The sequence below is a fragment of the Oncorhynchus keta genome, chromosome 1, assembly GCF_023373465.1.
Source record: "Oncorhynchus keta strain PuntledgeMale-10-30-2019 chromosome 1, Oket_V2, whole genome shotgun sequence".
Lineage (NCBI taxonomy): Eukaryota > Metazoa > Chordata > Actinopteri > Salmoniformes > Salmonidae > Oncorhynchus > Oncorhynchus keta.
The window spans coordinates 6,613,252-6,640,751 of record NC_068421.1 but is presented as its reverse complement, the minus strand read 5'-3'; the positions used below and the strand labels follow the sequence as shown (position 1 = coordinate 6,640,751).

The 27,500-nt window shown below is 50.4% G+C and overlaps 2 protein-coding genes and 3 long non-coding RNA genes across 39 annotated transcripts in view; 2 read left to right on the top strand and 3 right to left on the bottom strand.

Annotated features, from left to right (window-relative positions):
• The window catches only part of LOC118387475 (cyclin-dependent kinase-like 1), a 29,471-nt gene extending 22,204 nt beyond the window's left edge, over positions 1-7,267 (top strand). The window contains exon 10 of one of the 2 annotated variants that reach the window (XM_052473970.1): positions 7,123-7,267. In XM_052473970.1, the coding sequence (XP_052329930.1) occupies positions 7,123-7,227 (105 nt within the window). In that variant the 3' untranslated portion in view covers positions 7,228-7,267. The remainder of the gene's footprint in view (positions 1-7,122) is intronic. The other variant, XM_052474026.1, reaches the window with a different exon arrangement.
• On the bottom strand, positions 5,604-5,871 carry LOC127910590 (uncharacterized). Its single transcript, XR_008075385.1, has 2 exons — positions 5,732-5,871; positions 5,604-5,633 (listed from the first exon to the last, which is right to left on the bottom strand). It is a non-coding gene; the product is annotated as an uncharacterized LOC127910590 (long non-coding RNA).
• Positions 7,268-7,330: 63 nt separating the features above from the next.
• LOC127910399 (uncharacterized) lies at positions 7,331-9,175 on the bottom strand. Of its 34 annotated transcripts, none has more exons than XR_008074947.1 (3): positions 8,849-9,175; positions 7,579-8,706; positions 7,331-7,492 (listed from the first exon to the last, which is right to left on the bottom strand). It is a non-coding gene; the product is annotated as an uncharacterized LOC127910399 (long non-coding RNA). The 34 variants fall into 34 exon arrangements; XR_008075219.1 differs by having other exon boundaries at positions 7,579-8,650; XR_008074996.1 differs by having other exon boundaries at positions 7,579-8,594.
• Positions 8,734-14,317, top strand: LOC127910587 (uncharacterized). The gene is made up of 2 exons (XR_008075375.1): positions 8,734-8,783; positions 8,840-14,317. It is a non-coding gene; the product is annotated as an uncharacterized LOC127910587 (long non-coding RNA).
• Positions 14,318-26,634: 12,317 nt separating this feature from the next.
• LOC127910369 (uncharacterized) overlaps positions 26,635-27,500 on the bottom strand; it is a 25,688-nt gene continuing 24,822 nt past the window's right edge. Inside the window, exon 5 of the mRNA XM_052473936.1 lies at positions 26,635-27,500. This exon is cut by the window's right edge and continues 1,833 nt beyond it. The gene's annotated coding sequence lies outside the window, so the exon portion shown is untranslated.

Here is a 27,500-nt window from a genome sequence, read left to right as displayed (position 1 = left end):
CTCCACTAGACACCACTGTCCTCCATTAGACACCACTGGTTATATCCTCCACTAGACACCACTGTCCTCCATTAGACACCACTGGTTACGGCCACCACTAGACACCACTGGTTATGTCCTCCACTAGACACCACTGGTTATGTCCTCCACTAGACACCACTGTCCTCCACTAGACACCACTGTCCTCCACTAGACACCACTGGTTATGTCCTCCACTAGACACCACTGTCCTCCACTAGACACCACTGGTTATGTCCTCGACTAGACACCACTGGTTACGGCCACCACTAGACACCACTGGTTATGGCCACCACTAGACACCACTGTCCTCCACTAGACACCACTGGTTATGTCCTCCACTAGACACCACTGTCCTCCACTAGACACCACTGGTTATGTCCTCCACTAGACACCACTGGTTATATCCTCCACTAGACACCACTGTCCTCCACTAGACACCACTGGTTATATCCTCCACTAGACACCACTGGTTATATCCTCCACTAGACACCACTGGTTATGTCCTCCACTAGACACCACTGTCCTCCATTAGACACCACTGGTTATGTCCTCCACTAGACACCACTGGTTATGTCCTCCACTAGACACCACTGTCCTCCACTAGACACCACTGTCCTCCACTAGACACCACTGGTTATGTCCTCCACTAGACACCACTGTCCTCCACTAGACACCACTGGTTATATCCTCCACTAGACACCACTGGTTATATCCTCCACTAGACACCACTGTCCTCCACTAGACACCACTGGTTATGTCCTCCACTAGACACCACTGGTTATATCCTCCACTAGACACCACTGTCCTCCACTAGACACCACTGGTTATATCCTCCACTAGACACCACTGGTTATATCCTCCACTAGACACCACTGGTTATGTCCTCCACTAGACACCACTGTCCTCCATTAGACACCACTGGTTATGTCCTCCACTAGACACCACTGGTTATGTCCTCCACTAGACACCACTGTCCTCCACTAGACACCACTGTCCTCCACTAGACACCACTGGTTATGTCCTCCACTAGACACCACTGTCCTCCACTAGACACCACTGTCCTCCATTAGACACCACTGGTTATGTCCTCCACTAGACACCACTGGTTATGTCCTCCAGTAGACACCACTGTCCTCCACTAGACACCACTGGTTACAGCCTCCAGTAGACACCACTGGTTATATCCTCCACTAGACACCACTGTCCTCCACTAGACACCACTGGTTATATCCTCCACTAGACACCACTGGTTATGTCCTCCACTAGACACCACTGGTTATATCCTCCACTAGACACCACTGTCCTCCACTAGACACCACTGTCCTCCACTAGACACCACTGGTTATGTCCTCCACTAGACACCACTGGTTATATCCTCCACTAGACACCACTGGTTATGTCCTCCACTAGACACCACTGGTTATGTCCTCCACTAGACACCACTGGTTATGTCCTCCACTAGACACCACTGGTTATGTCCTCCACTAGACACCACTGGTTATGTCCTCCACTAGACACCACTGGTTATATCCTCCACTAGACACCACTGGTTATGTCCTCCACTAGACACCACTGGTTATATCCTCCACTAGACACCACTGGTTATGTCCTCCACTAGACACCACTGTCCTCCACTAGACACCACTGGTTATGTCCTCCACTAGACACCACTGGTTATGTCCTCCACTAGACACCACTGGTTATGTCCTCCACTAGACACCACTGGTTATGTCCTCCACTAGACACCACTGGTTACAGCCTCCAGTAGACACCACTGTCCTCCACTAGACACCACTGGTTACAGCCTCCAGTAGACACCACTGGTTATGTCCTCCACTAGACACCACTGGTTATGTCCTCCACTAGACACCACTGGTTATGTCCTCCACTAGACACCACTGGTTACAGCCTCCAGTAGACACCACTGTCCTCCACTAGACACCACTGGTTACAGCCTCCAGTAGACACCACTGGTTATGTCCTCCACTAAATACCACCGGTAATTGCCTGTTTATATAATTTTTCTTCGTATATATTTTTTAAAACTTTTTTATCTCAATTTCCATCTACGGACTGAACATACTGTCCTGCAACCCGCCTCACCCAATGTGGTCTGGATCTGCTATTTATTACACTTTAGAACCTGAACCCCCATCAGCAGCTAGCCAGCTAACTAGCTACTAAGCTAGTAGTCAGTTAGCCACTGCTAGCGGTCATCACTGTTAATTCGGACATCTGCCAGCCTCAGCCCGGCCAATTCCTGCCAGTCTGCACAGCGAGATATCAACCCCGAGCATACCATGTCCTGGCTAGCCGAAGAGATCCATCAGACATCTGCCAGCCTCAGCCCGGCCAATTCCTGCCAGTCTGCACAGCGAGATATCAACCCCGAGCATACCATGTCCTGGCTAGCGAGATATCAACCCCGAGCATACCATGTCCTGGCTAGCGAGATATCAAACCCGAGCATACCATGTCCTGGCTAGCGAGATATCAACCCCGAGCATACCATGTCCTGGCTAGCGAGATATCAACCCCGAGCATACCATGTCGAGATATCAACCCCGAGCATACCATGTCCTGGCTAGCGAGATATCAACCCCGAGCATACCATGTCCTGGCTAGCGAGATATCAACCCCGAGCATACCATGTCCTGGCTAGCGAGATATCAACCCCGAGCATACCATGTCCTGGCTAGCCGAAGAGATCCATCAGACAATTGCCGGGCTTCCTCTTTTTGCCAATTGGCCTGGACCCTTTGCTGCCGACACGGAGCCCCGCCGATCCATCATAACTGGTCTGCCGACGTAACCGTCCGAGGGGGTTTCAACAGGCTCTCCCATTGCGACGTCCCCCTGAGGACCATCTGCTAGCCTGCTAGCCCCGGCCTGCGAGCTGTCTGAATCGACGTGCCTCCAACTCGCCTAGCTACTCACTGGACCCTATGGTCACTCGGCTACACATGCCTCTCCCTAATGTCAATATGCCTTGTCTATTGCTGTTTTGGTTAGTGTTTATTGTCTTATTTCACTGTAGAGCCCGCAGCCCTGCTCAATATGCCCTAGCTGGCCCTTTTGTTCCACCGCCCTCACATGAGATGACCTCACCTGGCTTAAATGGTGCCTCTAGAGACGAAACCTCTCATCATCACTCAATGCCTAGGTTTACCTCCACTGTACTCACATCCTACCATACCCTTGTCTGTACATTATGCCTTGAATCTATTCTTCCGCACCCAGAAACCTGCTCCTTTTACTCTCTGTTCCGAACGCACTAGACAACCAGTTCTTTTAGCCTTTGGCCGTACATTCATCCTACTCCTCCTCTGTTCCTCTGGTGATGTAGAGGTGAATCCAGGCCCTGCAGCCCCCTGCACCACTCCTATTCCCCAGAAGCTCTCATTTGTTGAATTCTGTAACTGTAAAAGCATTGGTTTCATGCATGTTAACATTAGTAGCCTCCTCCCTAAGTTTGCTTTATTCACTGCTTTAGCACACTCTGCCAACCCGGATGTCCTAGCCTTGTCTGAATCCTGGCTTAGGAAGGCAACCAACAATTCTGAAATTTTCAATTCTAACTATAACATTTTCTGACAAGATAGAACTGCCAATGGGGGCGGAGTTAGCCTGCAGAGTTCTATCATACTATCTAGGTCTGTGCCCAAAAAAATTGAGCTTCTCCTTTTAAAATTCCACCTTTCCAGAAACAAGTCTCTCACCTTTGCTGCTTGTTATAGACTCCCTTTAGCGCCCAGCGGTGCCCTGGACACCATATGTGAATTGATCGCCCCCTATCTATCTTCAGAGTTCGTACTGTTAGGTGACCTAAACTGGGACATGCTTAACACCCCGGCCGTCCTACAATCTAAGCTAGATACCCTCAATCTCACACAAATTATTAAGGAACCTACCAGGTACAACCCTAAAATCCGAAACCACGGGCACCCTCATAGATATCATCCTGACCAACTTGCCCTCTAAATACACCTCTGCTGTCTTCAACCAGTATCTCAGCAATCACTGCCTCATTGCCTGCGTGCGTAATGGGTAGATGGTCAAACGACCACCCCTCATCACTGTCAAACGCTCCCTAAAATACTTCAGCGAGCAGGCCTTTCTAATCGACCTGGCCCGGGTATCCTGGAAGGATATTGACCTCATCCCGTCAGTAGAGGATGCCTGGTTGTTCATCAAAAGTGCTTTCCTCACCATCTTAAATAAGCATGCCCCAGTAAACACATGTAGAACTAAGAACAGATATAGCCCTTGGTTCACCCCAGACTTGACTGCCCTTGAACAGCACAAAAACATCCTGTGGCGTTCTGCATTAACATCGAATAGCCCCCGTGATATGCAACTTTTCAGGGAAGTCAGGAACCAATATACTCAGCCAGTTAGAAAAGCTAAGGCTAGCTTTTTCAAACAGAAATTTGCTTCCTGTAGCACTAATTCCAAAACGTTTTGGGACACTGTAAAGTCCATGGAGAATAAGAGCACCTCCTCCCAGCTGCCCACTGCACTGAGGAAACGCTGTCACCACCGATAAATCTACGATAATCGAGAATTACATCAGCACACCCTGCAGAAACTTGCCCACATTATATATATATTGCTGTATAGAGATGACATTATATATATATATTGCTGTATATAGATGACATTATATATATATATTGCTGTATAGAGATGACATTATATATATATATTGCTGTATATAGATGACATTATATATATATATTGCTGTATAGAGATGACATTATATATATATATTGCTGTATATAGATGACATTATATATATATATTGCTGTATAGAGATGACATTACATATATATATTGCTGTATATAGATGACATTATATATATATATATATATATATATATATATATATATATATATATTGCTGTATAGAGATGAAATTATATATATATATATTGCTGTATAGAGATGACATTATATATATATATTGCTGTATAGAGATGACATTATAAATATATATATATATATATTGCTGTATAGAGATGACAATGAAAAGACTCCAATCTGTCTTTTAGTTATCAAAACGGAGAACGTCGGGCGTATCTCCGGTGTGTGTGCATATTCACTGTCATTATCATTGGGTCTGTGCCACTTTTGTTTGTTTTTGGATAACAATAACTTCCTCCTCCAGGTTAGATGAACGTCCTGTTGTATTTGTCTCCCCTTTTCGTAGGCCGATTTATATCGATCGGATGATGTCATTTTTATTGATCTGTTTGACAGTGTTAGCAGAGGACCCTGTAATTTCAAATGTAGTAGAATTGCATGAAATGTGTTTATAAAAGGCCAACATTTTCCTGTTTGAAGAAAGGAGAAGAAGCATATTTGATATAGCCTATAGCCCTCAAACTCAACTCTGGACCTTGAAACCAGTTCCTCTGCATTTCTTTCTCTTTATTTTCCCCCTCTAATCAGGGACTGATTTAGACCTGGGACACCAGGTGGGTGATTCCCCTCTAATCAGGGACTGATTTAGACCTGGGACACCAGGTGGGTGATTCCCCTCTAATCAGGGACTGATTTAGACCTGGGACACCAGGTGGGTGATTCCCCTCTAATCAGGGACTGATTTAGACCTGGGACACCAGGAGGGTGATTCCCCTCTAATCAGGGACTGATTTAGACCTGGGACACCAGGTGGGTGATTCCCCTCTAATCAGGGACTGATTTAGACCTGGGACACCAGGTGGGTGATTCCCCTCTAATCAGGGACTGATTTAGACCTGGGACACCAGGAGGGTGATTCCCCTCTAATCAGGGACTGATTTAGACCTGGGACACCAGGTGGGTGATTCCCCTCTAATCAGGGACTGATTTAGACCTGGGACACCAGGTGGGTGATTCCCCTCTAATCAGGGACTGATTTAGACCTGGGACACCAGGTGGGTGATTCCCCTCTAATCAGGGACTGATTTAGACCTGGGACACCAGGTGGGGGATTCCCCTCTAATCAGGGACTGATTTAGACCTGGGACACCAGGTGGGGGATTCCCCTCTAATCAGGGACTGATTTAGACCTGGGACACCAGGTGGGTGATTCCCCTCTAATCAGGGACTGATTTAGACCTGGGACACCAGGTGGGGGATTCCCCTCTAATCAGGGACTGATTTAGACCTGGGACACCAGGTGGGGGATTCCCCTCTAATCAGGGACTGATTTAGACCTGGGACACCAGGTGGGTGCAATTATCTATCAGATAATAAAAAATAAAAATCAGTTCAAGGACATACTGTACATCTGGTGTATTAGAAACAATCATTGGTACCATGATTGTCTTCAAAACATTATTTTTATTTTCACAAAGATTGACATTTCTCCATTCACTGTAGTTCCTGTTGTCTGCAAACAATGTTTTCTCTCTGCCTCATGTATTTTTGTTGTTGTATTGCAGGATGTTAGGTTTAAAGCTGCAACAACAACACATCTCTCTTCCACATTAAAAAATCTGTAGAATTTCAGGAAGTTAGCTTGAAAACTGCACACAAATAAAATAGCTGATGCCTTTAAAATGTTCTTGGTTCGTACAGCCGTGCCAAAGTCATAGTAAAACTCCTTGTATGCTATTTTTCTGATTATGAGGGGGTCCCTGACAAATGAGCTATCACAAATGGGGCCCCCAGCCCCAAAACGTCTGAGAACCCCTGAGCTTGCAAACTGAACCCCAAAACGTTTGAGAACCCCTGATCTTGCAAACTGAACCCCAAAACGTTTGAGAACCCCTGATCTTGCAAACTGAACCCCAAAACGTTTGAGAACCCCTGATCTTGCAAACTGAACCCCAAAACGTTTGAGAACCCCTGATCTTGCAAACTGAACCCCAAAACGTTTGAGAACCCCTGATCTTGCAAACTGAACCCCAAAACGTTTGATAACCCCTGATCTTGCAAACTGAACCCCAAAACGTTTGAGAACCCCTGATCTTGCAAACTGAACCCCAAAACTGTATTTTTCAGGCAATGTCTCTGCCTCGTCATCTCTCAAACCCCAGTAACTACTAACGTTGTCTGTCTGTCTGTCTGTCTGTCTGTCTGTCTGTCTGTCTGTCTGTCTGTCTGTCCTTCCAGCCGCAGTACCTTCCTCAGCTCCCCAGCAACAACATATCTCCTGCTCCAGAGACCAAGAAACAGAACAAACACAGATACACAGACCATCACCTGCCCAACATCTAGAGAGGAGAAACACCTGTCCAACATCTAGAGAGGAGAAACACCTGTCCAACATCTAGAGAGAAGAATCACCTGTCCAACATCTAGAGAGGAGAAACACCTGTCCAACATCTAGAGAGAGAATCACCTGTCCAACATCTAGAGAGAGAGAATCACCTGCCCAACATCTAGAGAGGAGAATCACCTGTCCAACATCTAGAGAGAGAATCACCTGTCCAACATCTAGAGAGAGAGAATCACCTGCCCAACATCTAGAGAGGAGAATCACCTGTCCAACATCTAGAGAGAGAAGAATCACCTCTCCAACATCTAGAGAGGAGAAACACCTGTTCAACATCTAGAGAGGAGAAACACCTGTCCAACATCTAGAGAGGAGAAACACCTGCCCAACATCTAGAGAGAGAAGAATCACCTGTCCAACATCTAGAGAGGAGAATCACCTGTCCAACATCTAGAGAGGAGAAACACCTGTCCAACATCTAGAGAGGAGAATCACCTGTCCAACATCTAGAGAGGAGAAACACCTGTCCAACATCTAGAGAGGAGAAACACCTGTCCAACATCTAGAGAGGAGAATCACCTGTCCAACATCTAGAGAGGAGAAACACCTGTCCAACATCTAGAGAGGAGAAACACCTGTCCAACATCTAGAGAGGAGAATCACCTGTCCAACATCTAGAGAGGAGAATCACCTGTCCAACATCTAGAGAGGAGAATCACCTGCCCAACATCTAGAGAGAGAAGAATCACCTGTCCAACATCTAGAGAGGAGAAACACCTGTCCAATATCTAGAGAGGAGAAACACCTGTCCAACATCTAGAGAGGAGAATCACCTGTCCAACATCTAGAGAGGAGAAACACCTGTCCAACATCTAGAGAGGAGAATCACCTGTCCAACATCTAGAGAGAGAAGAATCACCTGACCAACATCTAGAGAGAGAAGAATCACCTCTCCAACATCTAGAGAGGAGAAACACCTGTCCCACATCTAGAGAGGAGAAACACCTGTCCAACATCTAGAGAGGGGAATCACCTGCCCAACATCTAGAGAGGAGAATCACCTGTCCAACATCTAGAGAGGAGAAACACCTGTCCAACATCTAGAGAGGAGAATCACCTGCCCAACATCTAGAGAGGAGAATCACCTGTCCAACATCTAGAGAGGAGAATCACCTGTCCAACATCTAGAGAGGAGAATCACCTGTCCAACATCTAGAGAGGAGAAACACCTGTCCAACATCTAGAGAGGAGAAACACCTGTCCAACATCTAGAGAGGAGAAACACCTGTCCAACATCTAGAGAGGAGAATCACCTGTCCAACATCTAGAGAGGAGAATCACCTGTCCAACATCTAGAGAGGAGAAACACCTGTCCATCATCTAGAGAGGAGAATCACCTGTCCAACATCTAGAGAGGAGAAACACCTGTCCAACATCTAGAGAGGAGAATCACCTGTCCAACATCTAGAGAGGAGAAACACCTGTCCAACATCTAGAGAGAGAAGAATCACCTGTCCAACATCTAGAGAGGAGAATCACCTGTCCAACATCTAGAGAGGTGAATCACCTGTCCAACATCTAGAGAGGAGAAATACCTGTCCCACATCTAGAGAGGAGAAACACCTGTCCAACATCTAGAGAGGAGAAACACCTGTCCCACATCTAGAGAGGAGAAACACCTGTCCCACATCTAGAGAGGAGAAACACCTGTCCAACATCTAGAGAGGAGAAACACCTGTCCAACATCTAGAGAGGAGAATCACCTGTCCAACATCTAGAGAGGAGAAACACCTGTCCAACATCTAGAGAGGAGAATTACCTGCCCAACATCTAGAGAGGAGAAACACCTGTCCAACATCTAGAGAGGAGAAACACCTGTCCAACATCTAGAGAGAAGAATCACCTGTCCAACATATGAGAGAGAGACGGAGAGAGAAAAGGAGAGAGACAGAGGGAAAGAGTGAGAGGAGTGAGAGAGTGAAGGAGAGAGAATCACCTTCCCAACATCTGAGAGCTAGAGAGAGAGAGAGAGAGAGAGGGAAGGAGAGAGAGAGAGAGGGGTGCGGAGATGAGAGAGATGGACTATGAGAGACACTGTTACGGTGAGATGTGAATATGTTTGTATGTGAGTGTAAATGCATTAGCTGTAAGAAAAAACACCGTCCACCAGGCAACAACATTTGGGCTAGCACCAACTTCAGCCCTGGGCTAGCACCAACCTTAGCCCAGGGCTAGCACCAACTTCAGCCCTGGGCTAGCACCAACCTTAGCCCAGGGCTAGCACCAACCTTAGCCCAGGGCTAGCACCAACTTCAACCCTGGGCTAGCACCAACCTTAGCCCAGGGCTAGCACCAACCTTAGCCCAGGGCTAGCACCAACCTTAGCCCAGGGCTAGCACCAACTTCAGACCTGGGCTAGCACCAACCTTAGCCCAGGGCTAGCACCAACTTCAGCCCAGGGCTAGCACCAACTTCAGACCTGGGCTAGCACCAACCTTAGCCCAGGGCTAGCACCAACCTCAGCCCAGGGCTAGCACCAACTTCAGACCTGGGCTAGCACCAACCTTAGCCCAGGGCTAGCACCAACTTCAGCCCTGGGCTAGCACCAACTTCAGCCCAGGGCTAGCACCAACTTCAGCCCAGGGCTAGCACCAACCTTAGCCCAGGGCTAGCACCAACCTTAGCCCTGGGATAGCACCAACCTTAGTCCTGGGCTAAGGAAGATTTTAGCCTGAGGCTAAGCAAGTGTTCACACTTGCCACATTCTAAAGTGGACTAGCACCAACCTTAGTCCACAGCTAGCACCAACTTCAGTCCAGGGCTAGCACCAAACTAAGTCCACAGCTAGCTGGCTCTACTCCGGAACAGGGTTAGCACAGACTTTTCGGGGTTAGCCCCAGAAACACAGTGCCAAAATAGCAAAGGTGAAACAGGGTCACGAACGATACCTAGAATACTACTAATAGAATACTACTAATACTATTACTGTTCAATCACAAAAGGGGCACTTTCACTTAATCAGCGTATGCTGGTGACGCTCGTGAATCCTCTAATGTGTTCTGCACGGTAATTCATACTATTTCATCCTTCCACCTGAGGACAAAAACCCTACTGTATGCAGGCTGGCTAATTTCTTCTCACTTAGCCAACTGAAGCTACACATTCTACAGCTAGAAGGGCGGCAAACACTCCCTTTCCCCCTGTTTTCGTAGCTGTTCTATTGACGTTTAATTGTATATACTGTATCCATGAAAATAACGTTGCGTGATTTCGAATTCGGTCAAAAAAGTTAATGTCTCATTAGTTCACAACATTCTCTGTACAGGGGAGGGATGGAATTTCAAAAGTGCAAGATTGTTTTCCAATGTTGGACAGGCAGACAACCAAAGTTTATAAAAAACTATCACTGTTGGAAATCAAATGCTAGAAGCAAGAGGAAATAATGTGTTAATCAATGTCTTATTGCTTATAATGGGGCCAATCTAGCATGGGGTCAGTCTAGCAGGGCTAGCACCAACCTTAGCCCTGGGATAGCACCTGGGTCTAGCATGGTCTAGCATGGGGCTGGTCTAGCATGGGGCCAGTCTAGCATGGGGCCAGTCTAGCATGGGGCCATTCTAGCATGGGGCCAGTCTACCCCAAGGCCAGTCTAGCATGGGGCCGGTCTAGCATGGGGCCGGTCTAGCATGGGGCCGGTCTAGCATGGGGCCAGTCTACCCCAAGGCCGGTCTAGCATGGGGCCGGTCTAGCATGGGGCCAGTCTAGCATGGAGCTAGTCTAGCATGGGGCCAGTCTAGCATGGGGCTAGTCTAGCATGGGGCCAGTCTAGCATGGGGCTAGTCTAGCATGGGGCTAGTCTAGCATGGGGCCAGTCTAGCATGGGGCCATTCTAGCATGGGGCCAGTCTACCCCAAGGCCGGTCTAGCATGGGGCCGGTCTAGCATGGGGCCAGTCTAGCATGGAGCTAGTCTAGCATGGGGATAGTCTAGCATGGGACTAGTCTAGCATGGGGCCAGTCTAGCATGGGGCTAGTCTAGCATGGGGCCAGTCTAGCATGGGGCCATTCTAGCATGGGGCCAGTCTAGCATGGGGCCAGTCTAGCATGGGGCCGGTCTAGCATGGGGCCAGTCTAGCATGGGGCCAGTCTACCCCAAGGCCGGTCTAGCATGGGGCCGGTCTAGCATGGGGCCGGTCTAGCATGGGGCCAGTCTAGCATGGGGCTAGTCTAGCATGGGGCCAGTCTAGCATGGGGCTAGCCTAGCATGGGGCCAGTCTAGCATGGGGCTAGTCTAGCATGGGGCCGGTCTAGCATGGGGCCAATCTACTCCAAGGTCAGTCTAGCGTGGGGCCAGTCTAGTATGGGGCCAGTCTACCCCAAGGCCAGTCTAGCATTGGGCCGGTCTAGCATGGGGCCGGTCTAGCATGGGGCCGGTCTAGCATGGGGCCAGTCTAGCATGGGGCTAGTCTAGCATGGGGATAGTCTAGCATGGGGCCAGTATAGCATGGGGCTAGTCTAGCATGGGGCCGGTCTAGCATGGGGCCGGTCTAGCATGGGGATAATCTACCCCAAGGTCAGTCTAGCATGGGGCCAGTCTAGCATGGGGCCAGTCTAGCATGGGGCCAATCTAGCATGGGGCCAAACTAGCATGGGGCCGGTCTAGCATGGGACCGGTCTAGCATGGGGCCAGTCTACCCCAAGGCCAGTCTAGCATGGGGCCAGTTTAGCATGGGGCCGGTCTAGCATGGCCGGTCTAGCGTGGGGCCGGTCTAGCATGGGGCCAGTCTACCCCAAGGCCGGTCTAGCATGGGGCCGGTCTAGCATGGGGCCGGTCTAGCATGGGGCCAGTCTAGCATGGAGCTAGTCTAGCATGGGGCCAGTCTAGCATGGGGCTAGTCTAGCATGGGGCCAGTCTAGCATGGGGCTAGTCTAGCATGGGGCTAGTCTAGCATGGGGCCAGTCTAGCATGGGGCCATTCTAGCATGGGGCCAGTCTACCCCAAGGCCGGTCTAGCATGGGGCCGGTCTAGCATGAGGCCGGTCTAGCATGGGGCCAGTCTAGCATGGAGCTAGTCTAGCATGGGGATAGTCTAGCATGGGACTAGTCTAGCATGGGGCCAGTCTAGCATGGGGCTAGTCTAGCATGGGGCCAGTCTAGCATGGGGCCATTCTAGCATGGGGCCAGTCTAGCATGGGGCCAGTCTACCCCAAGGCCAGTCTAGCATGGGGCCGGTTTAGCATGGGGCCGGTCTAGCATGGGGCCAGTCTAGCATGGGGCCAGTCTACCCCAAGGCCGGTCTAGCATGGGGCCGGTCTAGCATGGGGCCGGTCTAGCATGGGGCCAGTCTAGCATGGGGCTAGTCTAGCATGGGGCCAGTCTAGCATGGGGCTAGCCTAGCATGGGGCCAGTCTAGCATGGGGCTAGTCTAGCATGGGGCCGGTCTAGCATGGGGCCAATCTACTCCAAGGTCAGTCTAGCGTGGGGCCAGTCTAGTATGGGGCCAGTCTACCCCAAGGCCAGTCTAGCATTGGGCCGGTCTAGCATGGGGCCGGTCTAGCATGGGGCCGGTCTAGCATGGGGCCAGTCTAGCATGGGGCTAGTCTAGCATGGGGATAGTCTAGCATAGGGCCAGTATAGCATGGGGCTAGTCTAGCATGGGGCCGGTCTAGCATGGGGCCGGTCTAGCATGGGGATAATCTACCCCAAGGTCAGTCTAGCATGGGGCCAGTCTAGCATGGGGCCAATCTAGCATGGGGCCAAAGTAGCATGGGGCCGGTCTAGCATGGGACCGGTCTAGCATGGGGCCAGTCTACCCCAAGGCCAGTCTAGCATGGGGCCAGTTTAGCATGGGGCCGGTCTAGCATGGCCAGTCTAGCATGGGGCCAGTCTGTCCTGGGGCCAGTCTACCCCAAGGCCAGTCTAGCATGGGGCCGGTCTACCCCAAGGCCAGTCTAGCATGGGGCCAGTCTGTCCTGGGGCCAGTCTACCCCAAGGCCAGTCTAGCATGGGGCCGGTCTAGCATGGCCAGTCTAGCATGGGGCCAGTCTGTCCTGGGGCCAGTCTACCCCAAGGCCAGTCTAGCATGGGGCCAGTTTAGCATGGGGCCGGTCTAGCATGGCCGGTCTAGCATGGGGCCAGTCTGTCCTGGGGCCAGTCTACCCCAAGGCCAGTCTAGCATGGACCAGTCTAGCATTTGGCCAGTCTAGCATGAGGCAAGTCTAGGGTACCAGTGGGTCAATCTATAAACTAGGGTACCAGTGTGTCATTCTATAAACTAGGGTACCAGTGGGTCATTCTATAAACTTGGGTACCAATGTGTCATTCTATAAACCAGGATACCAGTGGGTCATTCTATAAACTAGGGTCGCAGTGGGTCTCTATAAACTAGGGCACCAGTGGGTCTTTCTATAAACTAGGGTACCAGTGGGTCTCTATAAACTAGGGCACCAGTGGGTCTTTCTATAAACTAGGGTCCCAGTGGGTCATTCTATAAACCAGGATACCAATGTGTCATTCTATAAACTAGGGTACCAGTGGGCCTTTCTATAAACTAGGGCACCAATGAGCATTTCTTGTAGTGAACTGTTTGGAGTGGTTACTAAGTTCATTAATAATGATTTGCACGTATTTTCACGTGAATACATTAGGATGTTAAAGGGGGAACATAGATACATTCAATATAATTCATGAGTTGAATCAAAACCCTGTGTTTAAAGTCTTTCTCGTGCTTGGACTCTTCATGGATTTGACAAATATCGTGCGACACAAAACCCTATTACATTGATGATACTGCTGTTTGTTGTTATGTCACATACAACGCATTTTAACAATTTAATTACACATTGACATTGATTCTGGGAAATTCCTGGATATTGCTTGTCAGACTCTTTTTAGTGTGGAGATCTGGGAAGTGGACTGTGACCTCATAACATTTAGTATCTTCTTATGTTACAGTGTGAAAACAGTTTTCATGGGCACACATATCCAAAACAATGTATGTAATTACAAAATACAATGCTTTTTAACAGAAAGAGTAACTTGAACTTGATTAATAAAATGAAATCGATGTAAATAAAGTATTTCTTCAATAATTATCCATAATAGTTATTTGATGCGTGTTTGATGTCTTGCTGTTTAGTTAAAAGGGGACGTTAATCAAGCAACATCAGCTGATTCAGAGAAGGATTTTCTATATGACAGTCAAGTTATAAAGAGCTTGTAACAGCCAAAGTGCGATTACTAATGCTGATCTGGAGGATTGACAGAACATTTTGGTGTCTATGTTCACTACTGCAGTCAAGATAATTATCCTAATTCATGGACAACATTAAATCAAGTTTCCTGAGGTAAGACTGCTGAGGTAAAATTGCTGAGGTAAGATTCCTGAGGTAAGATTCCTGAGGTAAAGTTCCTGAGGTAAGATTGCTGAGGTAAAGTTCCTGAGGTAAGATTGCTGAGGTAAGATTGCTGAGGTAAAATTCCTGAGGTAAGATTCCTGAGGTAAAGTTCCTGAGGTAAGATTGCTGAGGTAAGATTGCTGAGGTAAAATTCCTGAGGTAAGATTCCTGAGGTAAGATTCCTGAGGTAAGATTCCTGAGGTAAAGTTCCTGAGGTAAGATTGCTGAGGTAAGATTGCTGAGGTAAAGTTCCTGAGGTAAGATTGCTGAGGTAAAGTTCCTGAGGTAAAGTTCCTGAGGTAAGATTGCTGAGGTAAGATTCCTGAGGTAAAGTTCCTGAGGTAAAGTTCCTGAGGTAAGATTGCTGAGGTAAAGTTCCTGAGGTAAGATTGCTGAGGTAAAGTTCCTGAGGTAAGATTCCCGAGGTAAAGTTCCTGAGGTAAAGTTCCTGAGGTAAAGTTCCTGAGGTAAGATTCCTGAGGTAAAGTTCCTGAGGTAAAGTTCCTGAGGTAAAGTTCCTGAGGTAAGATTCCTGAGGTAAAGTTCCTGAGGTAAGATTGCTGAGGTAAAGTTCCTGAGGTAAGATTTTGGTCGGTGTATGTTTTGATCACCTGTTTTCCGTGTAAAAACGGAGCAACGTGAAAACTGTCTCTTTTGTTTGTTTATTATTTTTCATACGAAACCAAAACAATCTACTTGATATTTCGGCATTCACATGTGGGTGGGGTTAAATGTGGAAATACCTAGTCAAGTGCCCATTCAACACTTCCTGTCCTTTCAAAGTAGTCCTTCCTGTCCTTTCAAAGTAGGAGGTCACCCTTCTAACTCCATTCTATTTATCTAGTATCAATTAATTCAAATAAAATTTTATTGGTAACATACACATGGTTAGCAGATGTAAATGCGAGCGTAGCGAAATGCTTGTGCTTCTAGTTCCGACCATGCAGTAATAACCAACGAGTAATCTAACTAACAATTCCAAAACTACTACCTGATACACATAAGTGTAAAGGGATAAAGTATATGTACATAAAGATATAGGAATGAGTGATGGTACAGAGCGGCATAGGCAAGATGCAGTAGATGGTATCGAGTACAGTATATACATATGAGATGAGTATGTAAACAAAGTGGCATAGTTAAAGTGGCTAGTGATACATCTATTACATAAGGATGCAGTAGATGATATAGAGTACAGTATATACATATGCATATGAGATTAATAATGTAGGGTATGTAAACATTATATTAGGTAGCATTGTTCAAAGTGGCGAGTGATATATTTTACATAATTTCCCATCAATTCCCATTATTAAAGTGGCTGGAGTTGAGTCAGTGTCAGTGTCAGTGTCAGTGTGTTGGCAGCAGCCACTCAATGTTAGTGGTGGCTGTTCAACAGTCTGATGGCCTTGAGATAGAAGCTGTTTTTCAGTCTCTCGGTCCCAGCTTTGATGCACCTGTACTGACCTCGCCTTCTGGATGATAGCGGGGTGAACAGGCAGTGGCTCGGGTGGTTGTTGTCCTTGATGATCTTTATGGCCTTCCTGTAACATCGGGTGGTGTAGGTGTCCTGGAGGGCAGGTAGTTTGCCCCCGGTGATGCGTTGTGCAGACCTCACTACCCTCTGGAGAACCTTACGGTTGTGGGCGGAGCAGTTGCCGTACCAGACGGTGATACAGCCCGCCAGGATGCTCTCGATTGTGCATCTGTAGAAGTTTGTGAGTGCTTTTGGTGATAAGCCAAATTTCTTCAGCCTCCTGAGGTTGAAGAGGCGCTGCTGCGCCTTCTTCACGATGCTGTCAGTGTGAGTGGACCAATTCAGTTTGTCTGTGATGTGTATGCCGAGGAACTTAAAACTTACTACCCTCTCCACTACTGTTCCATCGATGTGGATAGGGGGGTGTTCCCTCTGCTGTTTCCTGAAGTCCACAATCATCTCCTTAGTTTTGTTGACGTTGAGTGTGAGGTTATTTTCCTGACACCACACTCCGAGGGCCCTCACCTCCTCCCTGTAGGCCGTCTCGTCGTTGTTGGTAATCAAGCCGACCACTGTTGTGTCGTCCGCAAACTTGATGATTGAGTTGGAGGCGTGCGTGGCCACGCAGTCGTGGGTGAACAGGGAGTACAGGAGAGGGCTCAGAACGCACCCTTGTGGGGCCCCAGTGTTGAGGATCAGCGGGGTGGAGATGTTGTTGGGGGCGGCCCGTCAGGAAGTCCAGTACCCAGTTGCACAGGGCGGGGTCGAGATCCAGGGTCTCGAGCTTGATGATGAGCTTGGAGGGTACTATGGTGTTGAATGCCGAGCTGAAGTCGATGAACAGCATTCTCTCATAGGTATTCCTCTTGTCCAGATGGGTTAGGGCAGTGTGCAGTGTGGTTGAGATTGCATCGTCTGTGGACCTATTTTGGCGGTAAGCAAATTGGAGTGGGTCTAGGGTGTCAGGTAGGGTGGAGATGATATGGTCCTTGACTAGTCTCTCAAAGCACTTCATGATGACGGAAGTGAGTGCTACGGGGCGGTAGTCGTTTAGCTCAGTAACCTTAGCTTTCTTGGGAACAGGAACAATGGTGGCCCTCTTGAAGCATGTGGGAACAGCAGACTGGTATAGGGATTGATTGAATATGTCCGTAAACACACCGGCCAACTGGTCTGCGCATGCTCTGAGGGCCCGGCTGGGGATGCCGTCTGGGCCTGCAGCCTTGCGAGGGTTAACACGTTTAAATGTCTTACTCACCTCGGCTGCAGTGAAGGAGAGTCCGCATGTTTTCGTTGCAGGCCGTGTCTGTGGCACTGTATTGTCCTCAAAGCGGACAAAAAAGTTATTTAGTCTGCCTGGGAGCAAGACATCCTGGCCATCCCTGACTGGGCTGGTTTTCTTCTTGTAGTCCGTGATTGACTGTAGACCCTGCCACATGCCTCTTGTGTCTGAGCCGTTGAATTGAGATTTTACTTTGTCTCTGTACTGACGCTTAGCTTGTTTGATAGCCTTGCGGAGGGAATAGCTGCACTGTTTGTATTCGGTCATGTTACCAGTCACCTTGCCATGATTAAAAGCAGTGGTTCGCGCTTTCAGTTTCACGCGAATGCTGCCATCAATCCACGGTTTCTGGTTAGGGAATGTTTTAATCGTTGCTATGGGAACGACATCTTCAACGCACGTTCTAATGAACTCGCACACCGAATCAGCGTATTCGTCAATGTTGTTATCTGACGCAATACGAAACATATCCCAGTCCACGTGATGGAAGCAGTCTTGGAGTGTGGAGTCAGCTTAGTCGGACCAGCGATGGACAGACCTCAGCATGGGAGCTTCTTTTTTTAGTTTCTGTCTGTAGGCAGGGATCAACAAAATGGAGTCGTGGTCAGCTTTTCCGAAAGGAGGGCGGGGCAGGGCCTTATATGCGTCACGGAAGTTAGAGTAACAATGATCCAAGGTTTTTCCACCCCTGGTTGCGCAATCGATATGCTGATAAAATTTAGGGAGTCTTGTTTTCAGATTAGCCTTATTAAAATCCCCAGCTACAATGAATGCAGCCTCCGGATATGTGGATTCCAGTTTGCAAATAGTCAAATAAAGTTCGTTCAGTCTCCGGAGTCTGACCAGAAGACCGCCTCGTTTCCCTCTTTTTGGGAGTCATTTCTTTGGGTCGCCGCATGGGATCCATTCCGTTGTCCTGGTTGAAAGGCAGAACACAGGATCCGCGTCGCGAAAATCATATTCTTGGTCGTACTGATGGTGAGTTGACGCTGATCTTATATTCAGTAGTTCTTCTTGACTGTATGTAATGAAACCTAAGATGACCTGGGGTACTAATGTTAGAAATAACATGTAAAAAAACAAAAAACTGCATAGTTTCCCAGGAAGGCGAAACGAGGCGGCCATCTCTGTTGGCGCCGGAAGAACCACCTTTCAGAGGGTAAGGTGGAGCTCTCACCATGTCACCACCCATCAATCCTTCTCAGATCTTCACACGTGTCTAGACTCTGGACAGTAGGGGCTGGGGGTTGTTTCTGGACAGTAGGGGCTAGGGGTTGTTTCTGGACAGTAGGGGCTGGGGGTTGTTTCTGGACAGTAGGGGCTGGGGGTTGTTTCTGGACAGTAGGGGCTGGGGGTTGTTTCTGGATAGTAGGGGCTGGGGGTTGTTTCTGGACAGTAAGGCCGGGGGGTTGTTTCTGGACAGTAAGGCCTGGGGGTTGTTTCTGGACAGTAGGGGCTGGGAGGTTGTTTATGGATAGTAAGGCCGGGGGGTTGTTTCTGGACAGTAGGGGCTGGGGGTTGTTTCTGGACAGTAAGGGCTGGGGGTTGTTTCTGGACAGTAAGGCCTGGGGTTGTTTCTGGACAGTAGGGGCTACGGGTTGTTTCTGGACAGTAGGGGCTGGGGGTGTTTCTGGACAGTAGGGCCTGGGGGTGTTTCTGGACAGTAGGGGCTGGAGGTTGGTTCTGGACAGTCGGGGCTGGGGGTTGTTTCTGGACAGTAAGGGGCTAGGGTTTGTTTCTGGACAGTAGGGGCTAGGGGTGTTTCTGGACAGTAGGGGCTGGGGGTTGTTTCTGGACAGTAGGAGCTAGGGGTGTTTCTGGACAGTAGGGGCTGGGGGTTGTTTCTGGACAGTAGGGGCTGGGGGTTGTATCTGGACAGTAGGGGCTAGGGGTTGTTTCTGGACAGTAAGGCCTGGGGGTTGTTTCTGGACAGTAGGGCCGGGGGATTGTTTCTGGACAGTAAGGCCTGGGGGTTGTTTCTGGACAGTAGGGGCTAGGGGTTGTTTCTGGACAGTAGGGGCTAGGGGTTGTTTCTGGACAGTAAGGCCTGGGGGTTGTTTCTGGACAGTAGGGGCTCGGTGTTGTTTCTGGACAGTAGGGGCTGGGGGTTGTTTCTGGACAGTAGGGGCTGGGGGTTATAATAATAATAATAATATAATATATGCCATTTAGCAGACGCTTTTATCCAAAGCGACTTACAGTCATGTGTGCATACATTCTGCGTATGGGTGGTCCCGGGGATCGAACCCACTACCCTGGCGTTACAAGCGCCATGCTCTACCAACTGAGCTACAGAAGGTTGTTTCTGGACAGTAGGGCCTGGGGGTTGTTTCTGGACAGTAAGGCCTGGGGGTTGTTTCTGGACAGTAGGGGCTGGGGGTTGTTTCTGGACAGTAAGGCCTGGGGGTTGTTTCTGGACTGTAGGGGCTGGAGGTTGTTTCTGGACAGTAAGGGGCTGGGGGTTGTTTCTGGACAGTAAGGCCTGGGGGTTGTTTCTGGACAGTAAGGCCTGGGGGTTGTTTCTGGACAGTAGGGGCTGGGGGTTGTTTCTGGACAGTAGGGGCTGGGGGTTGTTTCTGGACAGTAGGGCCTGGAGGTTGTTTCTGGACCAATGGTGTCTGGGTCGGCGTGTGGTTGGTGTGTGGTTGGTGTCTGGGTCAGCGTGTGGTTGGTGTTTGGATCGGCGTGTGGTTGGTGTTTGGATCGGCGTGTGGTTGGTGTTTGGATCAGCGTGTGGTTGGTGTCTGGGTCAGTGTGTGTGGGTGGTGTCTGGGTCAGTGTGTGGGTGGTGTTTTGGTCGGCGTGTGGTTGGTGTCTGGGTCAGCGTGTGGTTGGTGTCTGGGTTGGCGTGTGGTTGGTGTCTGGGTCAGCGTGTGGTTGGTGTCTGGGTCAGTGTGTGGTTGGTGTTTTGGTCGGCGTGTGGTTGGTGTCTGTGTCAGCGTGTGGTTGGTGTCTGGGTTGGCGTGTGGTTGGTGTCTGGGTCAGCGTGTGGTTGGTGTTTGGATCGGCGTGTGGGTGGTGTCTGGGTCAGTGTGTATGGGTGGTGTCTGGGTCAGTGTGTGTGGGTGGTGTCTGGGTCAGTGTGTGTGGGTGGTGTCTGGGTCAGTATGTGTGGGTGGTGTCTGGGTCAGCGTGTGGGTTGTGTCTGGGTCAGTGTGTGGGTGGTGTCTGGGTCAGTGTGTGTGGGTGGTGTCTGGGTCAGTGTGTGTGGGTGGTGTCTGGGTCAGTGTGTGGGCTGTGTCTGGGTCAGTGTGTGTGGGTGGTGTCTGGGTCAATGTATGTGGGTGGTGTCTGGGTCAGTGTGTGTGGGTGGTGTCTTGGTCAGTGTGTGGGTGGTGTCTGGGTCAGTGTGTGTGGGTGGTGTCTGGGTCAGTGTGTGTGGGTGGTGTCTGGGTCAGTGTGTGGGTGGTGGCTGGGTCAGTGTGTGGGTGGTGTCTGGGTCAGTGTGTGTGTGCGGTGTCTGGGTCAGTGTGTGGGTGGTGTCTGGGTCAGTGTGTGGGTGGTGTTTGGGTCAGTGTGTGTGGGTGGTGTCTGGGTCAGTGTGTGTGGTTGGTGTCTGGGTCAGTGTGTGGGTGGTGTCTGGGTCAGTGTGTGGGTGGGTGGTGTCTGGGTCAGTGTGTGTGGGTGGTGTCTGGGTCAGTGTGTGGGTGGTGTCTGGGTCAGTGTGTGTGGGTGGTGTCTGGGTCAGTGTGTGTGGGTGGAGTCTGGGTCAGTGTGTGTGGGTGGTGTCTGGGTCAGTGTGTGTGGGTGGTGTCTGTCTGATGTGTGACCTGTTGCCTTTCGAAAAGGGCAACCAGTGAAGCTCAACACCATTGTAAATACAACTCATGTTAATTTATTTTCCCTTTTATACTTTAACTAAACTCAGCCAAAAAAATAAACGGCCCTTTTTCAGGACCCTGTCTTTCAAAGATAATTAGTAAAAATCCAAATAACTTCACAGGTCTTCATTGTAAAGGGTTTAAACACTGTTTCCCATGCTTGTTCAATGAACCATAAACAATTAATGAACATGCACCTGTGGAACGGTCGTTAAGACACTAACAGCTTACAGACGGTAGGCAATTAAGGTCACAGTTATGAAAACTTAAGACACTAAAGAGGCCTTTGTACTGACTCTGAAATGTGTAATAACACCTGCACAGTATCGGTACATCCGAACATCACACCTGCGGGACAGGTACAGGATGGCAACAACAACTGCCCGAGTTACAACAGGAACGCACAATCCCTCCATCAGTGCTCAGACTGTCCACAATAGTCTGAGAGAGGCTGGACTGAGGGGTTGTAGGCCTGTTGTAAGGCAGGTCCTCACTAGACATCACCGGCAACAACGTCGCCTATGGGCACAAACCCACCGTCGCTGGACCAGACAGGACTGGCAAAAAGTGCTCTTCACTGACCAGTCGCGGTTTTGTCTCACCAGGGGTGATGGTTGGATTCGCATTTCATCGCTGAGGCCTGTGCTCTGGAGCGGGATCGATTTGGAGGTGGAGGGTACGTCATGGTCTGGGGCTGCATGTCCCAGCATCATCAGACTGACCTTGTTGTCATTGCCTTTCTTTAACTAGGCAAGTCAGTTAAGAACAAATTCTTATTTTCAATGACGGCCTAGGAACTGCCTTGTTCAGGGACAGAACGACAGATTCGTACCTTGCGGTTATTAGCCCAACGCTCTAACCACTAGGCTACCCTGCTGCCCCAGCTGATTGCGTGGTTCCCATGTGGTACCCTTCCTGCAGGCTCATCCTGGCATAACTCTCCAGCATGACAATGCCACCAGCCATACTGCTCGTTCTGTGCGTGATTTCCTGCAAGACAGGACTGTCAGTGTTCTGCCTGACGTCTGGGAGGGTGAGGGCTTGGGCCATTCCCCCCAAACAATGTCCAGGAACTTATAGGTGCCTTGGTGGATGAGTGGGGTAACATCTCACAGCAAGAACTGGCAAATCTGGTGCAGTCCATGAGGAGGAGATGCACTGTAGTACTTAATGCAGCTGGTGGCCACACCAGATACTGACTGATACTTTTGATTTGGACCCCCACCCCTCTCAGTTGACAGTGACAGGACATTTTTTGAATTTTTTTATTTGCACATCGCTACAACACTGTATATACACATAGTATCACATTCACTTTTTATTGTTTATTTCACTTGCTTTGGCAGTATAAACATGCTCCTCAGAGAGAGAGAGAGAGAGAGAGAGAGAGACCGACTGACTGGCTAGCTGAGTGGCTGACTGACTGACTGGCCAGCCGGCTGACTCGGTAGGTAGTGATGTAGTCGAATCCTGTCAGTGCATCCAAGGGACAGCATCTGTTTGGGAATCAAGGCTTTCAGTGTTACATTGTGATTCAGATACACTGTGTCCTATTGGCTGCTATTCTACAATCCCCTGTCACATGTCAGATACACTGTGTCCTATTGGCTGCTATTCTACAATCCCCTGTCACATGTCAGATACACTGTGTCCTATTGGCTGCTATTCTACAATCCCCTGTCACATGTCAGATACACTGTGTCCTATTGGCTGCTATTCTACAATCCCCTGTCACATGTCAGATACACTGTGTCCTATTGGCTGCTATTCTACAATCCCCTGTCACATGTCAGACACACTGTGTCCTGTATGTTCCACTCTCTCTCTTTCTCTCTTTTTGTTGAACACCTCTTAAATGCAGATTATTTGAGGAAGGAGAGGAGTGAAGATGGAGGAGTGAGGATGACGATGTGGGGATGAGGAGGAGTGAGGATGGGATGAGGAGGAGATGGATTAGTGAGGATGAGGAGGAGATGGAGGAGTGGGGATGAGGAGGAGATGGAGGAGTGAGGATGGGGGGATGAGGAGGAGAGGATGGGGATGAGGAGGAAAGAGAAAGAGGATGAGGATGGGGGATGAGGAGAAGATGGAGGAGTGAGGGTGGGGGGATGAGGAGGAGAGAAGATGAGGATGAGATGGAGGAGTGAGGATGGGGGGATGAGGAGGATGAGATGGAGGAGTGAGGATGGGGGGATGAGGAGGATGAGATGGAGGAGGTGAGGGTGGGGGGATGAGGAGGAGAGAAGATGAGGATGAGATGGAGGAGTGAGGATGGGGGGATGAGGAGGATGAGATGGAGGAGTGAGGATGGGGGGATGAGGAGGAGAGAAGATGAGGATGAGATGGAGGAGTGAGGAGGATGAGATGGAGGAGTGAGGATGGGGGGATGAGGAGGAGAGAAGATGAGGATGAGATGGAGGAGTGAGGATGGGGGAAGGAGGGAGGAGGAGGGGGGAGGAGGGAGGATGAGGGAGGAGGGAGGAAGAGGGGGAGGAGGGGGAAAGAGGAGGGAGGGGGAGGCAGGTCAGTGTAAAAGGAGAGATGGTTCAGAGTGGAGTCGGATAATATCTGAGGAGAACAGAGAGACAGATGTACAGTTTATTATTATTAGTAGTAGTGGTAGTAGTTTGATGTACAGTATATTACTATTAGTATTAGTAGTTTTACAGTACTGCAGACTCACGAATGTATCACAACTCTAACTTCTGATATTGAATTTTAAAAAGTACAAGATGGAAAGATTGTCCCGATGTGGAGAAAAAGATGACAGAAACACAGCTGACAAAAGGTCTTCACTTTGGATACAGGGGCGTTACCAGACCAAAAACACCCAGGGTTAGGGGCGTTAACAGACCAAAAACACCCAGGGTTAGGGGCGTTACCAGACCAAACCCCCCCAGGGTTAGGGGCGTTACCAGACCAAACACCCCCAGGGTTAGGGGCGTTACCAGACCAAACACCCCCAGGGTTAGGGGCGTTAACAGACCAAACACACCCAGGGTTAGGGGCGTTACCAGACCAAACACCCCCAGGGTTAGGGGCGTTAACAGACCAAACACCCAGGGTTAGGGGCGTTAACAGACCAAACACACCCAGGGTTAGGGGCGTTACCAGACCAAACACACCCAGGGTTAGGGGCGTTACCAGACCAAACACCCCCAGGGTTAGGGGCGTTACCAGACCAAACACTCCCAGGGTTAGGGGCGTGACCAGACCAAACACACCCAGGGTTAGGGGCGTTACCAGACCAAACACACCCAGGGTTAGGGGCGTTACCAGACCAAACACACCCAGGGTTAGGGGCGTTAACAGACCAAACACACCCAGGGTTAGGGGCGTTACCAGACCAAACACCCCCAGGGTTAGGGGCGTTACCAGACCAAACACCCCCAGGGTTAGGGACGTTACCAGACCAAACACCCCCAGGGTTAGGGGCGTTACCAGACCAAACACCCCCAGGGTTAGGGGCGTTACCAGACCGACAAGACCCAGGGTTAGGGGCGTTACCAGACCAAACACACCCAGGGTTAGGGGCGTGACCAGACCAAACACACCCAGGGTTAGGGGCGTTACCAGACCAAACACCCCCAGGGTTAGGGACGTTACCAGACCAAACACACCCAGGGTTAGGGGCGTTACCAGACCGACAAGACCCAGGGTTAGGGACGTTACCGGACCAAACACCCCCAGGGTTAGGGGGGTTACCAGACCAAACACCCCCAGGGTTAGGGGGGTTACCAGACCGATATCACCCAGGGTTAGGGGCATTACCAGACCAAACACACCCAGGGTTAGGGGCGTTACCAGGCCAAACACACCCAGGGTTAGGGGCATTACCAGACCAAACACACCCAGGGTTAGGGGCGTTACCAGACCAAACACACCCAGGGTTAGGGGCGTTACCAGACCAAACACCCCCAGGGACCACCCACACACACTGACCCAGACACCACCCACACACACTGACCCAGACACCACCCACACACTGACCCAGACACCACCCACACACTGACCCAGACACCACCCACACACTGACCCAGACACCACCCACACACTGACCCAGACACCACCCACACTCACCCAGACACCACCCACACACTGACCCAGACACCACCCCACACACACTGACCAAGACACCACCCACACACACTGACCCAGACACCACCCCACACACTGACCCACACACTGACCCAGACAGCACCCACACACACTGACCCAGACACCACCCACACAGTGACCCAGACACCACCCACACACTGACCCAGACATCACCCACACACTGACCCAGACACCACCCACACACACTGACCCAGACACCACCCACACACTGACCCAGACACCACCCACACACACTGACCCAGACACCACCCACACACTGACCCAGACACCACCCACACACACTGACCCAGACACCACCCACACACACTGACCCAGACACCACCCACACACACTGACCCAGACACCACCCACACACACTGACCCAGACACCACCCACATACACTGACCCAGACACCACCCACACACACTGACCCACACACACTGACCCAGACACCACCCACACACACTGACCCAGACACCACCCACACACACTGACCCAGACACCACCCACACACACTGACCCAGACACCACCCACACACACTGACCCAGACACCACCCACACACACTGACCCAGACACCACCCACATACACTGACCCAGACACCAACCACACACACTGACCCAGACACCAACCACACGCTGATCCAAACACCAACCACATGCCGATCCAAACACCAACCACACGCTGACCCAGACACCAACCACACGCCGATCCAAACACCAACCACACGCTGACCCAGACACCAACCACACGCTGACCCAGACACCAACCACACGCCGACCAAAACACCAACCACACGCTGACCCAGACACCAACCACACGCCGATCCAAACACCAACCACACGCTGACCCAGACACCAACCACACACTGACCCAGACACCAACCACACACACTGACCCAGACACCAACCACACGCTGATCCAAACACCAACCACACGCTGATCCAGACACCAACCACACGCCGACCAAAACACCAACCACATGCCGACCCAGACACCAACCACACGCCGATCCAAACACCAACCACACGCTGACCCAGACACCAACCACACGCCGACCAAAACACCAACCACACGCCGATCCAAACACCAACCACACACTGACCCAGACACCAACCACACGCCCGATCCAAACACCAACCACACGCTGACCCAGACACCACCCACACACACTGACCCAGACACAACCCACACACGGACCCAGACACCACCCACACACTGACCCAGACACCACCCACACACAATGACCCAGACACCACCCACACACACTGACCCAGACACCACCCACACACACTGACCCAGGCACCAACCACACACACTGACCCAGACACCACCCACACACTGACCTAGACACCACCCACACACACCGACCCAGACACTACCCACACACACTGACCCAGACACCACCCACACACACTGACCCAGACACCACCCACACACACTGACCCAGACACCACCCACACACACTGACCCAGACACCACCCACACACACTGACCCAGACACCACCCACACACTGACCCAGACACCACCCACACACTGACCCAGACACCACCCACACACACTGACCCAGACACCACCCACACACACTGACCCAGACACCAACCACACGCCGATCCAAACACCAACCACACGCTAACCCAGACACCAACCACACACTGACCCAGACACCAACCACACGCCGATCCAAACACCAACCACACGCTGACCCAGACACCAACCACACGCAGATCCAAACACCACCCACACACGCTGACCCAGACACCAACCACACGCAGATCCAAACACCACCCACACACACTGACCCAGACACCACCCACACACACTGACCCAGACACCAACCACACACACTGACCCAGACACCACCCACACACACTGACCCAGACACCACCCACACACACTGTAGGGGCGTTACCAGACCAAACACCCCCAGGGTTAGGGGCATTACCAGACCAAACACACCCAGGGTTAGGGGCGTTACCAGGCCAAACACACCCAGGGTTAGGGGCATTACCAGACCAAACACACCCAGGGTTAGGGGCGTTACCAGACCAAACACACCCAGGGTTAGGGGCGTTACCAGACCAAACACCCCCAGGGTTAGGGGTGTTACCAGACCAAAAACCCCCAGGGTTAGGGGGGTTAACAGACCAAACACACCCAGGGTTAGGGGCGTTACCAGACCAAATACACCCAGGGTTAG